Source organism: Mirounga leonina, unplaced genomic scaffold, assembly GCF_011800145.1.
Source record: "Mirounga leonina isolate KUSES-001 unplaced genomic scaffold, KU_Mleo_1.0 Mir_174, whole genome shotgun sequence".
In the NCBI taxonomy this organism is placed as follows: Eukaryota; Metazoa; Chordata; class Mammalia; order Carnivora; family Phocidae; genus Mirounga; species Mirounga leonina.
In genome coordinates this window covers 43,099,407-43,114,529 of record NW_023270451.1, presented here as the reverse complement: position 1 = coordinate 43,114,529, position 15,123 = coordinate 43,099,407, and the positions used below count along the sequence as shown (strand labels likewise).

The following is a 15,123-nucleotide window of genomic DNA, read 5'->3' as shown; positions in this document are numbered from 1 at the left end:
CTGCCTTCGGCTCAGGTCATGATCCTGGAGTCCCGGAATCGAGTCCTGCATCGGGCTCCCTGCTCAGCAGGGAGTCTGCTTCTCCCTTTGAGCCCCCCCCCATGCTCTATCTCATTCTCTCTCTCAAATAAATAAATAAAATCTTTAATTAAAAAAAATACAATGTATTCTTTTTTTTAAGATTTTATTTATTTGACAGAGAGAGAGAGGGAGAGCAGCAGGCAGAGGGAGAAGCAGGCTCCCCGCTGAGCAGGAAGCCTGATGCAGGGCTGGATCCCAGGACCCTGGGATCATGACCTGAGCCAAAGGCAGACACTTAACAGACTGAGCCACCCAGGCACCTATGAATACAATTTATTTTATGTAAAAAACTCAATTCATAGTTTAAGCTCAAAAAACGTATACACTAAACTATAAAACTTAACAAGGTGACAGTTCATTTTAGTCCTATTTGAAAAACAAGACTCAGTATCACTGGTTCCCTGAGCCTCAGTTTTTAATCTTCTAATTTTCAAATACATATCTAGCACTCCAAAATGGAAACAAGAACACAATGAATATACCTACAAACTGCTAATCTTACGTCTGAAAAATGTAAAGTTAGGGTTAAAAAAAAAAAAAAAGACTAACCAATATACTGGAATATCATTTGACAATAAAATGAATAAAGTACTGATGCATATGACACCATGGATGAGCCCTGGAAACATCATGCTAAGTGAAAGAAGCAGGTCACAAAGGCCATACATGATTCCATTTGTATGCAATGCCCAAAATATACAAATCCATAGAGACGGAAATTTAGCTTAGTGGTTTTGCCTGGGATTGAGGGGGAAGGAAATGGAGAATGACCACTAACAGGTACAGGTTTCTTCTGGAGTGATGACTATGTTCTAAAATTAGGTTATGGTAATGGATGCACAATTCTGTAAATATTAATAAGAACCACTAAATTGTATATCGTAAAGTGTTGGACATTGATATGTAAATTATAAATTAGATCTCAATAAAGCTATTTTAAGATAAGTTCATATCTTTAGTCCCTACAGGCAGAAGTAGAGTGTCATTAAGAGCACTGAAGGAGCCAGACTGCCTACCTCTACCACTTTACAAACTGTTCGACCACAGGCTGGTTAAGTAACCTCTCTGTGCTACCCTTGTAAAATGTGTATTTGACAATGCCTACTTTATAGAAGTAAATGAGTTAACATATGTAAACACTCAGAACAGCACCTGGCTTACATTAAGTATTACATGGGTTATTTTTATTAATCAGCCTTTTATAGTAGAGAAAAAAACACTTAAAATTGAACTAGAAATGAAGGTAAAAATTATCCTAACACAAAATTTACTTTTTTAAATCTAGGGTATACATGAATAATGGAACAAACACATCACATTAAAATACCGGCAAAATACAGTATGTAATTTATAGTTCTCAATTTATAGATGTTATTTGGTTTCAGTTTTAATCTACTTTGTAATCCTACTTAATTCCTTCAAGCAGACAATTACACAACACAACCCAGAATATACTTAAGCATAACACTTAAACCAATCTGTTTTTGATAACTTTAACACATCCAATTCTTTTAATTTTCAAAATAGAATGTTCTCTCTATTGGCATTTTACAATAAAAAGTATTTATAAAAGATGAAAGATTTTATTTATAAACTTTATTATAAACATTTAACTTAGTATGTCAAGTACTGAATGGGTAACAAGCTAATCTTATTTTATAAAATAATGAAAATGCAATTAATTTCTTCTATCATGAAGAAACTGAAGGTTGCCACAGAACATTCCTAAGTTAACTATCCATTCTAAAATTTTAAGTGAAATTATAGATGATACATCATAATAGTTCTTCAGATATTCAGCAGTATATATACCCAGTACCTCAAAGAGAAAACATTTAAAATTACTCTATCAAGACTGTTTTTTTAGAATTCACACTATGGAAGAGATTTAAAACAAGTGCCAAGATATGTCATGGATTTTATAAGCCACCCAACTAAGACAAGCGATCTGTTCTAGCTGCCCAGATGAAGACTGATTTGGGAGGTGAAAAATAAATAAATAAATAAATAAATAAAAGCACCCATGACTAGTAATGAAAAGAACTATTTCTCCTAGCAAGCACATTATTTTATCCCCAGAAATAAGCAGACAATTGCCAACATATAAGACTTTTTTTTTTTTTATAACATATATAAGTATCACTTCTAGGAACTGAGAAAAATGGTATGAATTCATACTTTAGTTCAATTCTCTAGTTTGTCATTATGAAAACTAGTAAAATAATATTTACTTACATTTAGTATAACAAATACCAATCTAGGTCTTTGTTTTGTTTTGTTTTTTAAAGATTTTATTAATTTACTTGAAAGAGAACATGCATGTGCTGGGGGAAGAGCAAAGAGAGAAGGACAAGCCGACTCCATGCTGAGTGCAGAGCCTGACATGAGGCTCCATCCCGAGATCACGACCTAAGGTGAAATCAAAGAGTCTGACACTCAACCGAGTCACCCAGGCACCCCAGGTCTTTTTTAAATCACCATTTTCATAGCATAGAATAGCATTTAAAAAACCACTTCCATGTACTTCATCTTCCCAGAGTACAAACCCAACACAAAAATAGCAGGGAAGAAGTCCCCTCCTAAGATTAGTGTCTGTCATCAAGATTTATGAGTTGCTGGGGCGCCTGGGTGGCTCAGTCGTTAGGCATCTGCCTTCAGCTCAGGTCATGATCCCAGAGTCCTGGTATCGAGCCCCACATCAGGCTCCCCGCTCGGCGGGAAGCCTGCTTCTCCCTCTCCCACTCCCCCTGCTTGTGCTCCCTCTCTGTCAAATAAATAAATAAAATCTTAAAAAAAAAAAAAAAAAAAGATTTATGAGTTGCCATAAAAACTTCTCCTGTAGACCTCTTCTGGGTACAACAGCCACCATCTCCTACAAATTTTGCTTCACTAATCCCCTGACCTCAATATACCACTTTCTCAACCTAAATATGTCAGAATTAGCTCTCTTCAGAATGGTCTTATCCGTAGTGCTTAACCCTTGTCACCTGGGCAGCAGAGGTACTAGTACCTAAGACTTTAAATCTCAGCTAATACTTGACTGGACCAGAGGCATGGCCTCATGTACATGAGTAATTTCACACAACTGAAGGCCTACCCATTCTGCCATTCCTATTCTTCCAATCATCCATTCCTCCCTTGGATTTCCAGGTGATCAAGTTGAAACCTCAAAGGCCATATTTCAGGGCATTCTTGATCTTACAGGCTAAGTACATGCTGTAATGGGGCCATTTTCATGAGTACTGTCTTCTATCTCACCTCCACCCCTCCACCTTGTAATAGAGTGAAAGAAAGAAGATTGGCATTCCACTCTGGAAAACTGCCAAATCCAGGTACAAATGAGATAAAAGTGTAAAGAATAGAGAGAACAGTGTAATAACTATACAAAACAGCCAAGGAGTTTCAACAACTGAATAAATCATTCATCTGAATGTCCTAACAATCAAGGTAGGCACATATATTTTAATATTTGGTATACCTGCTTATACTGCACGATACTCCTACTGCAGGATTCTAAGTATTCACCCAAGAGGAAAAAGGGGAAGCAACTGCATCTTTTAAACTAAAAAGGCTAATGGTAATAAAAACAAATGTTATAGATGTTTACAAGGAGATTTACAATTGTACACATTGCTTGATATTATGTTTACCATCTAACTCAAAAGAGTACTCCTTTAACTGACAACAAGTCAAGAGAAAATCTTTTCAGAATTTAATCCCTTATTTATGTAAATTACCTCTGGTCAGGTGTGTAATTTATAACCACCCTGCTGGAGTATAAAAATTAGTGAAAATCACTGCACTGCTGGTTCAAGTAACAAGTAATTGCTGTAGGCCTTGTTGGACAAAAGAATGGAACAATAGAAAACAATAGGTTAATTAACAATAGGTTAATCCTGTAAAAAGACCTAAGAATATCTAACTAGTTATAAGTGAGATTATGAAACATATTATCGTAATCTGTGTCAAAACTAACAAATCACTTTTCTTGGGAAAATAACAAGTCAATGACTAGGTGATTGCTTTTTTTTTTAAATTGTTTTCACCTACTAAATTAAATCCATTTGTATTTCTAATGAAACTATACTGTTTTATATGTATACTTTATGTGTTTTTTTAGGATAATTTACAGCATTTCTCACATCATGGATTTCAAAATTTTATCTAATACTACACCTTATTTCATTGAATTCTGTTTTGAAAGGTAATTTTAACTACTTTGTTCTATCTTCCCCTTATTCACTATTTATCACTCCTAATTATATTTCCAAACCCTTTCCCCAAATCAATCAATTATTCCATAATTAGATGGAAAGCATATAGAAACAGTTGTCAGGAACTACCTCATCAAGCCTGGTACCAAATAATCTAGAAGTATTTTAACCATTTGCAACATAAAAGAAGCTACAGCAGAAAACTGATAGGAATTAACCTATTCTTCTGTAAGTATGTATCTAAATGTCATTTTTTAAGAACAGTTTTTACTTGCTTTAACTGGTTCAGTTCTAGAAAAAGTGGGTTTCAGACAATATACTATCAATTCCAATCAGTTACATAAAACACAACTAACCTTTTGCTCTGCCTGCAGTTGTTCACATCTTTCTTTCTCATGGTTAAGTTCTCTTTCTAATCTTCCAATTTGTTCTCGAAGTTGTGTTGTTTCTTTTTCCAGAACAGCAATTAACTTTAACAGTTCTTCTTTTTCTTTCATGGTTTTCTCAATTTTCAACTGTAAAACAAAAAACTCAAATTGATTTTTCTAGAATCCTAAAATGTTATTCAGTTTTCCATTTCAAAAAAATAGTGAAGAAATTCATAAAAAGAACTCTTACATACAATCTACTTCATGAATCATACATGTAAATAAAAATTCATGAATCATAAATTTAAACCTTCTTTTGGTTGGGCAAAAGAGAACATTAAAACAAGATATAAAATCAGGGGCACCTGGGTGGCTCAGTTAAGCATCTGCCTTTGATTCGGGTCATGATCCCAGAAGACTGGGATGGAGCCCCGCATTCTGTTCCCTACCCAGTGGAGAGTCTGCTTGCCCCTCCCCCGACCTGTGTGTCCACGTGCTCACTCACACTCTCTTAAATAAAATCTTTAAAAATAAAAGAAGGTATAAAATCAGTAAATTTTACTATGAAGTTGCCTGCTAGTCAATTTTCAAATTAGTAGCAAAACTAAGGCATATTGTTTCATAGTTGACTTAATTCTGGGTTTTTCTTGAATAATACTCAAGATAAAAATGTGTGCTTCTTAAATGCAAAGCTATGAGATATCTTTGACTCTATTAAGAACTTCCTTACAGGGGTGCCTGGGTGGCTCAGTCATTAAGCATCTGCCTTCAGCTCGGGTCATGATCTCAGGGTCCTGGGATGGAGCCCCGCATCGGGCTCCCTGCTCGGCAGGAGGCCTGCTTCTGCCTCTCCCACTCCCCCTGCTTGTGTTCCCTCTCTCGCTGTCAAATAAATAAAATCTTAAAAAAAAAAAAAGAACTTCCTTACATGTTACATAAGGCCTTCATCTATGGCATTACTCTTAAAAGTTTTGATATTAAGTAGTAACAGTTGCTCTATTTATAATGGTCTCTATTTGGCTAAATTAAAACAAACTTTAACTGCAAATTTTAGCACAAAAATGCAGACTGTAACAATAAATTAACAATGTAATTGATTCTTATGGGAACACTAATAGTAACAATTTAGGAAAACCTATACTCCACGATTCTAAAACATTACTCATTAAAGGACCTAATATAGTAGTAAATAAAATGGTTAACATTTCTCTTAGAATAAAAAGTCTTTGATTTTAACAGAGGAATAATGAAGACTCGGAGGGAAAATTTCACAAAGGAGGCATCATTTAACTAAAATAAAATGTTTTCCTGGTACACTAAGTTGGTTCTCCAGGGTCATGGAATCAAACTGACTAAACTCTAAAATGGGTCTTATGAAAGCTCAGGAGCTGCAAATTTTTATTATGACTCTTCTATCTCTTCCATCAGACCAAATGAAAACATTAGGAGTAAAATGCCCTCAAAAATAAACTTCTTTTATACCTTATTTTTTAAAAAACACCTTTTGGCTCTAAACTTTCTGGCAGCTTAAAAGTGAAAATATATCCTGACATAGTACAATAGAAACATTATGAAAGAACCAATTTGTCCCTGTGATTCATTTAATTGACACATACCTTCTGAAGAGTTTACTGAATCTTTTTTTTTTTTTTTTAAAGATTTTATTTATTTGACAGAGAGACACAGCGAGAGAGGGAACACAAGCAGGGGGAGTGGGAGAGGGAGAAGCAGGCTTCCCACCAAGCAGACAGCCCAATGTGGGGCTCGAACCCAGGACCCTGGGACCATGACCTGAGTCAAAGGCAGACACTTAACGACTGAGTCACCCAGGTGCCCCAAGTTTACTGAATCTTAAGTAGAAATTTTAAAAAGGAATTCAAATTAGATAATGTATAGAAGTCTAATCCCTGCCAATTCTGTATTTGAAATCTTTCAAGCATACAAAAGTTAAAATTTTAAATCAACACTCATCACCTAAATTCACTAATTATTAGTATTTCACCATGTTTACTTCATATCCCTTTATCACTTGCTTATGCTTTTTGTGTTTTTTGCTAAACCATCTGAAACTGCAGACACTTCACCCCTAAGTGCTCAGAGCAAGCATCTCCTAAAAAGGACAGTCTCCTTTCAAATACTACCACTATCATAAGTAAGAAAATTAACAATAACTTTGTAATATCCAATGGATAGTTCATAGTTATTTATCTCCCACTATCCCCCCAAAATATCTATTTTTTAAATTCTAAGATCCAATCAAGGTTCACATATCAAGTGGGAAAAAAAAAAAAAAAAGACATAACCCTTCAATGTCAACAGTTGATGAATGTGGAAATTTAAAAGACTTGTCAAAAAATTGGTCAGAATAAAAATATTTTATCTTAGCAATTAGCACGTAAGAGACAGCAACTTAAATTTTCTTTATAAAGTACCTCTTATGAATAGGAAGAAGTGAAATAAATTGTGTAATGTCCCAATTAACTTAGAAAAGGAATATAAGAAAGATATAGATGCTTAAATGCCTGTTGTTTTTGGAGGCCCTGAAATCAGGGTGGTCTAACAAGTATTCAAAAAACTGCAATATAAATGCTAACTGCATTCTTTTTAAGAGCTAGGCTTGTTCCACCATCTTTGACTAGCATTCAAATACCAGGCTAAAAACCTTGATCATCAGGCAGTTGTCACCACAAAATGTTTTAGTCACCCTATAAAAGTTACATTTCTTTATTTAAGATAAGAAAGGAATTTCTGGAAGGGGAAGGGAAGATATAGAAGAATTCACAATAAAAAATGATTGGTTCCTTCTAACCTTCTTAGTTTGACTATCTAATAAATGTATTATATCTATGACCTTATCTTTTTTCTCTCATCTGTTTTTGAAGATAAATAAAATAAAATCAAAGGCATAAATTAATATTTACATATAAAAAACAACCATCTGACTATAAAGAAAAAGCAATGACCTGCCAGATTAAATACAAATGTAAATTAACCAAAAATATAGAATGAACCAATTAAATAAAATGTTTCTCACAGAAATTCAAATGAAACATTCTAGTTTTTTAGGTTTAAAGATACTAAAATCTTGAAATAAGAATATTGTTCTAGTTTGTCCTTCAATAATTACTAAAATTTAAGACATAAGGCATTATTAGACTATCTATACAGTAAATTTCTATTGGAACCAATGCAATGCCTCCCAAATAGTCAATTAAAAAAATATAAAGCTTTTCACGTTTTCTCTTTAAATTATGATTAACCCACAATACTCATTTGATAAAATGAACAAGGAAATCATTCTAAATGCTCAACCTAAACTCAGACTGGAATCTTCTGATTCACTGCCACACTTGGAATAGAGCATACTTGTGGTACAGTGAAATGAAGTTCACATCGAATTACAGTTAGGTTTATTACTTTATACACCACCTTCACAATCCAAATCTGTACTATTCTATAATCAATGGATTAGGCAACCACTAAAGAAGAAAAGTTAGTGTAAGGTAACATTAGGAAAGCTTTAAATCTAACCCAATAGTTATTTACTGCACATCTACTATGCACAAAATACTGATAGGCCCTAGGGGCAGTCCCTGCACAGTGCAATCAATAACCTGTGACAGGAAGAAATTTAAAACATTTCAAAAACAACACTCTCAGTTTACCATTTTAGTTAAAAACCATTTGATTCTCAGGTTATTCTTCTGAATTTTTTAAATGCCAACATGAGCTTTGTTCTTAAATTATCTATAATCATTAGCTCATTGTTGGTACCAACCTCAAGAAGGCCAGCTTTTGTGGTCACCACCAACATGTCAGAATTTCCTTCATCTTCCATAGTAAGTAACTCTTCAACTGGAGAAGAAGCTCGAAACTGGAAAGGAGTACTTGCTCCACGAATTTCACCCTTATGGGTAACATAACAGAACTGATAAAATTCTCCATCATCATTTGGAAGGTAATATCCTAAAAGGAAGTTAAAAAAAAATATTAAACTTCCTATTATGAAGTTAACGGTCCCCCCCCCCCAATTTAACATTACTTGCCATCTCCACTCATTCCCGACCTGTTCTAGGCACACAGAGGCTTTCCTCTTATCAAAACTAGACTCTCCCTCGGGCGCCTAGATGGCTCAGTCGTTAAGCGTCTGCCTTCGGCTCAGGTCATGATCCCGGGGTCCTGGGATCGAGTCCTGCATGGGGCTCTTTGCTCAGCGGGAAGCGTGCTTCTCCCTCTCCCACGCCCCCTGCTTGTGTTCCCTCTCTCACTGTGTCTCTGTCAAATAAATAAATCTTTAAAAAAAAAAAAAAAAAACTAGACTCTCCCTTCTTCTGTAAACATGCTCTAATTTCTCTTAGCTCTAAATTTATCCTCCCTGAATATCCTTTCCATTTATCTTCACTAGGGCAAAACCAACTTATCTGAGAGAGTCACATATATGTTTTTCTTTCCTTTTTTTTCTTTTTTAAGATTTATTTGAGAGAAAGAGAGAGGGAGTGAGCCCATGAGCGAGACGGGGAGAGAGAGAGAGAATCTCAAGCAGACTCCACGCTGAGTGCAGAACCCAATACAGGGCTCAATCCCACGACCCTGAAACCAACCCGAGCCAAAACCAAGAGTTGGACACCCAACCAACTGTGCCGCCTAGGTGCCCCAACACACATGCTTTTCAATGAGAAAAAGACTGGAGGAGGAGCAAGGTAAGACCCAACACAAAATCGAGGAGGACTACAGGTAGGAAGGTCATTTAAAGAAATATTCCCTCAAATTTGACACTCATTACATGAAACAAAGATATTAACAAAAGGAATATGTGGTATGTGAACTGTGTAAAAGAAAGGAGGAAGAAGTCCACCGGTGCAGCAGAATAAAAATAAGCACCGGAACCACACAGCTTTATTCTGGAATTCCAGCTCTACTACTAGCCATATTAGTAACTCAACCTCCCTGAGCCCCAGTTTCTTACCTGTAAAAGAGCTATGAAGACATCTATCTCACAGCTCCTAATTATCTATAATGTACTTATACCATTTAGCCCACTATCTGACAAATATGTGTTTGATATTTGTTCCTTCTTTCTGCATCTCTTACACTCTTTTAAATTTTGCTAATTATCCCTGCTCAAAATTAAACTTTCCTTCTCTCCAAAGCTCCCACAGTATTTTTTACATTAAAAAAACTCCACCTATACTATCAATTACCACTGGTAATATACATGCTTTATATGCTCTATCAAGAACTCAGAAATACTGAGGGCAGATAAATAATATGTACAAAAATTCTAGCATCCCCCATAATGACTTGTAAAAAGGAAGCATCCAGTGGTGGTGAAATGAATATATAAAGATCAATACAGGGGCACCTGGGTGGCTCTGTGGGTTAAGCGTCTGCCTTCACCTCAGGTCATGATCCCGAAGTCCTGGGATCGAGCCCCAAATTGGGCTCCCTGCTCAGTAGGGAGGCTGCTTCTCCCTCTGCCCCTCCCCCTGCTCATGCACCCTCTTTCACTCTTTCTCTCAAATAAAATCTTTTAAAAATTAAAATTAAAAAAATAAAGATCACTACATTCACCTTATCTTGAATATTCCTATCAATCCAAAAACCTCTTATCAATACACCTGTTTTTCATAACTTGAAATTTTCAGCATTATTATGATATCTACTTCACTTGATTTCATTTGTTAAAAAATAGCTAACCTTCTTCCTTAGAAACAGGAGGGAGGAGAAAATACAAGATAAGCCTTGAACATCTTGTGGTGCTTGAAAGAAAGAACTCCTCAAAAAAAGAATTCAAAGTGGCAGGAGGGTGGAGGGAATGTCAAAAAACACAGGAGCCCGCCTGATGGAGCTCGCAATGGCCAAAGCAAGCTGGAATAATTGGAGCAACAAAAAAACGGTACTATCAGACTTTATTCCATAGCAGAAAATAAATATCCATGAGTCCACTGGGAAGGAGACAACTCCTAATAACCCCAAATAATAAATGTGCAATCAATGAAAATAGAAAATCATCAGGCAAACACAGTAAAAACTGTTGTAAGAAAGATCTACTGAGAGATACTAAAATTAGTGGGTGAAACTCCCCTGTAAGATTATTTACAAAAGGAAAAATACTAACTTTACAGTAGAAAAACCCAGCAGACACCAAATGATCAAGATTAAAATCACTAGCAATGAGATATGAACATCAAGTACTCCCTGATACAATGCACTATAAAGAGGACAACAGCACTTGTATGGCATTCTTCCTAAAAATGTATAACCTCAATCGAATCATGAAAAAACACCAGCACAAAAAGGAACATGCTACTCTCCCCGCGCCCAAAACACACTAAACAATAATACTATTCAAAAGGGGCGTGTGGGTGGCTCAGTCGGTTGGGTGTCTGCCTTGGGCTCCCACCCTAGTCTCAGGGTCCTGGGATTGAGACCCACATCCTGCTTCTCCCTCTCTGTCTCTACCTGTCACTCCCCCTTGCTTGTGCCCTCGCTCACACTCTGTCAAACAGACACAATCTTTTTTTTTTTAAAGATTTTATTTATTTATTTCAGAGAGAGAATGAGAGAGAGAGCATGAGAGGGGGAAGGGTCAGAGGGAGAAGCAGACTCCCTGCTCAGCAGGGAGCCCAATGCGGGACTCGATCCGGGACTCTAGGAGCATGACCTGAGCCGAAGGCAGTCGCTTAACCAACTGAGCCACCCAGGCGCCCAAACAGATACAATCTTTAAAAATAATACTACTACTCTTCAAAAAGGTAAAAGTCATGAAAGACAAGGACAGAAGGAGGAACTGTCACAAACTGGAGGAGATAAGAAGATAACACAATTAAATGCAAAGTGGGACTCTGGACTGGATCCAGGAACAGAAAAAAGAACATTATTAGAAACAGTAAAATCTGAATAAGGTTACTATAGTCACTCATACAAGTGTTAAATGTTAAAATGTGTAAAATGTTAAATTCCAGTTTTTTAAATAAAGGTACTATGTAAAATGCTAACATTAAGGGAAGCTGGGTAACGTGTATACAGAAATTCTGTGTACTGTTTTTGCAACTTTACATCCACAAAATTATTTTAAAATACAAAGTTTAAAAAAGAGTAATACGGGGATGGCTGGGTGGCTCAGTCAGTTAAGGGTCCAACTCTTCATTTCAGCTCAGGTCATATTCTCAGGGTCGTGAGAGATCAAGCCCCTCACTGGGCTCCACAATGCATGTGGAGCCTGCTTGGGATTCTCTCTCCCTCTCTCCTCTCCCCCCCACCTCCCCCCATCCCTCATGCTCTCTCTTAAGGAAAAAAAAAAAAGGTAACTTAGAGGAGTAGATTTGGCAATATATTTTTAAAAGTTTTTAAAAACCCCACCATCCGGGCGCCTGGGTGGCTCAGTTGGTTAAGCGACTGCCTTCGGCTCAGGTCATGATCCTGGAGTCCCGGGATCGAGTCCCGCATCGGGCTCCCTGCTCGGCAGGGAGTCTGCTTCTCCCTCTGACCCTCCTCCCTCTCATGCTCTCTGTCTCTCATTCTCTCTGTCTCAAATAAATAAATAAAATCTTTAAAAAAAAAAAAAAAAAAAACATAAAAACCCCACCATCCTAATATGTACAAATAAATTTATTAAGCCATGGCTGAGTAACTTAAATGGCTACTAGAATTACTTTAAAAGTTTAAATAGAAAAAATATATATACTCTGACTAATCAGCTCCAGTATCATGACATTCGAAATTCTATAAACTAGATATTCAAGGTCTGATAAATCTCACAAAAATAACCCACTAATAAATAGTTCAAATCCATTTGAGATACAAGACCTAGTTATTCAGAGTTGTAATTTAAAGCCATCTAGAAAAATCTCTCATCGGATTAATAACATTGAAAATAAAATAGTAAAGCAATCAAATTACGGCAAGGGTCCATATAGAAAAAGAATTGTATTTACGAATTTTTGTTAGTTGTTCTGAGTTTTGCATTTCAAGATTCTCATGACTCATTCACAAAATAAGTAAAGTGATTTTGGATTATGCTTAAAATCTCTTCTAGCTCTAATACTCCATGAGTAAGTTTTTCATGACTCTATCCTGACCTCTTTATGTAACAAATGAGTTCTAGGCAGGCAGAAGCTTTTATTTCTGAATTTCAAAGTAAAAATTAACATGATGAATTTTCAAAAACTTGGAAAACTTACTGCCTTTATGCTTAGCTCCCACTGAAAATGTTCTCAAAGTATAAATAAATCAAATGCTTTTTTTTTTTTTCCAAACTGCTTTTACACTTCTTGGTAGATCACTAGTAAAGTCATTAGTCACTGTAACAAACTGAGTAAATTAGTTTAAGAAAATTAATCACACTAAAAATGCCTGGAAATAAACCCACAATTTTTAAGAAAAAATATCTTGGGGCACCTAGGTGGCTAAGTCAGTTAAGTGTCCTACTTTGGCTCACGTCATAATCTCAGGGTCCTGGGATTCTGAGTCAGGCTCCCTGCTCAGCAGGGAGTCTCTCTGCCCTACCCCATGCTTGTGCATGCACTCTCTCAAATAAAATCTTAAAAAATCTTAAAAACAAAATCAGTTCCAATATACACATTTGAATTTGATTATCTAAAAAGAGGCTATGAGTTAAAAGATAAACCAGATACATAATTTACATCATTTCTTAATCCATAAAACATTATGAGGACCTAAATCTTGGCCTGTATTACAGTACAAATTTTATCCTCTGAATGTTTCTTGACATAGTACATAAAAAAATTTTTTTATATGCTAGTTCCACGTGGTCACATTGCCAAATGATTTTCACACCAAACATACACAAACCTCAGAATAAAGTTTTTTCAAAATCAAACCACTAAAATCCAAACTATGCCAACACCAAATACTGGCAAAGACGCAGAAGAACAAGAACTCTCATTCAATGCTGATGGGAATGCCAAATGGTATTATCACTCTGGAAAACAGTTTGGTGGTCTCTTACAAAACTAAACATACCACATGATCCAGCAATTGCACTCATTGGTATTTACCCAAATGAATGGAAAATTTATATCCATATAAAAACCTGTCAACGTATGTTTGTAGCAGCTTTATTCACAATTGACAAAACTTGGAAGCAGCTAAGGTGTTCTTTAACAGACAAATGAACAAACTGTTAGACCCATTCAATAGAGTATTACTGCTTCCTTTGCAGTTCTCTGATTTTTTTTTTTAATTTAAAGATTTCTTTATTTGAGAGAGAGAGAGCACACTCCCATGACAGAGCGAGTCTAGAGCACAAGCAGGGGGGGAGGGGTAGAGGGAGAAGCAGATTCCCCACTGAGCAGGGAGCGTGATGCGGGACTTAATCCCAGGACCCTGAGACCATGACCTGAGCCGAAGGCAGACGCTTAACCAACCAAGCCACCCAGGCACCCCTAGTTCTCTGCATTTTATGTGCATTACAATATCATACTAAGACAGCATTCATTAGCTTCAACAGACCAAAAAGAATCCATAGCATAAATAAGGCTAACAATTTGCTTTAATATAATCCAAAAATCAGTGCAATTATAATACAAAGATCACTCTGAAGCAAAGTCTGTGACAGACTTCTAAATTAAGAGTATTTAATTCTGTATATAATGCCAAGCTAAGATAAGAATAAATTTCATATTATTCCCTTACATACATTTTATAAGCAACTGCTCTATAAACCGTGTTTAACAATCGTTGTGGTTTTCATATAGAATTATTTTTCTCACTCTAATTTGCTATATTATTCTAATATCAGTAATAGTTTCTCATCTGAAAAAAAAAATCATCCAAAGTAAAGATCTGGAAAGAAACTCACTCTTCAATGAAAAGCAAAAAAAAAAAAAAAAAAAAAACCCTTTTAAATGTCCACATAAAATACATATCCTACACTACATATTTACATTCTATGACTTTTGCTAAACAAAGATATGAATTTTTCAACTTTGATATGATGGACATGCCTAAGTAGACGGTTACAATGGAGAACAACATTTTTAATGGCAAGAAAACATGAAATTTCATCAAGTTCTGCAGTTCTCAGTTCTTACCTTGAAATGCTAATACACAATTAACTGTTGATCCTTCTACGTAATGTTCAGGCATAGGAGACCATAAAAATGTGTAATAATCACGAGCAGTACTCCATCCAACCTAAAGGAAAATAACAAAAATACAGAGATTGTATTTTAATATTAGAGTGATGTCTTATAGCATATTGTTTTTTATTGCATCCTAAAGTTAAAACATGTGTTACTATGTTTACAAATCATTGAGTATTTTAACAAGCATGTCAAATTTTTATGATTTTTATTAAGCTATAACCTAATGTTATAAAAATCTATATAAATTGAACAGTAGAGTTTCTATTATGTATTAAAAATGCAATCTGATACCCAATTTCTCAAGAAAAATCTTAGCATGCATGTGATCAAATATACTTACGCTTCCGTTAA

At 35.6% G+C, this 15,123-nt stretch overlaps 1 protein-coding gene across 2 annotated transcripts in view; it reads right to left on the bottom strand.

The window, feature by feature from the left end:
• TAX1BP1 (Tax1 binding protein 1) overlaps window positions 1-15,123 on the bottom strand; it is an 85,009-nt gene that overhangs the window by 54,554 nt on the left and 15,332 nt on the right. For both annotated transcript variants that reach the window (XM_035020804.1, XM_035020805.1), the window contains exons 3-5: window positions 14,719-14,821; window positions 8,442-8,629; window positions 4,652-4,810 (exon numbers count right to left, since the gene is read on the bottom strand). In XM_035020804.1, the coding sequence (XP_034876695.1) occupies window positions 4,652-4,810; window positions 8,442-8,629; window positions 14,719-14,821 (450 nt within the window). The remainder of the gene's footprint in view (window positions 1-4,651; window positions 4,811-8,441; window positions 8,630-14,718; window positions 14,822-15,123) is intronic.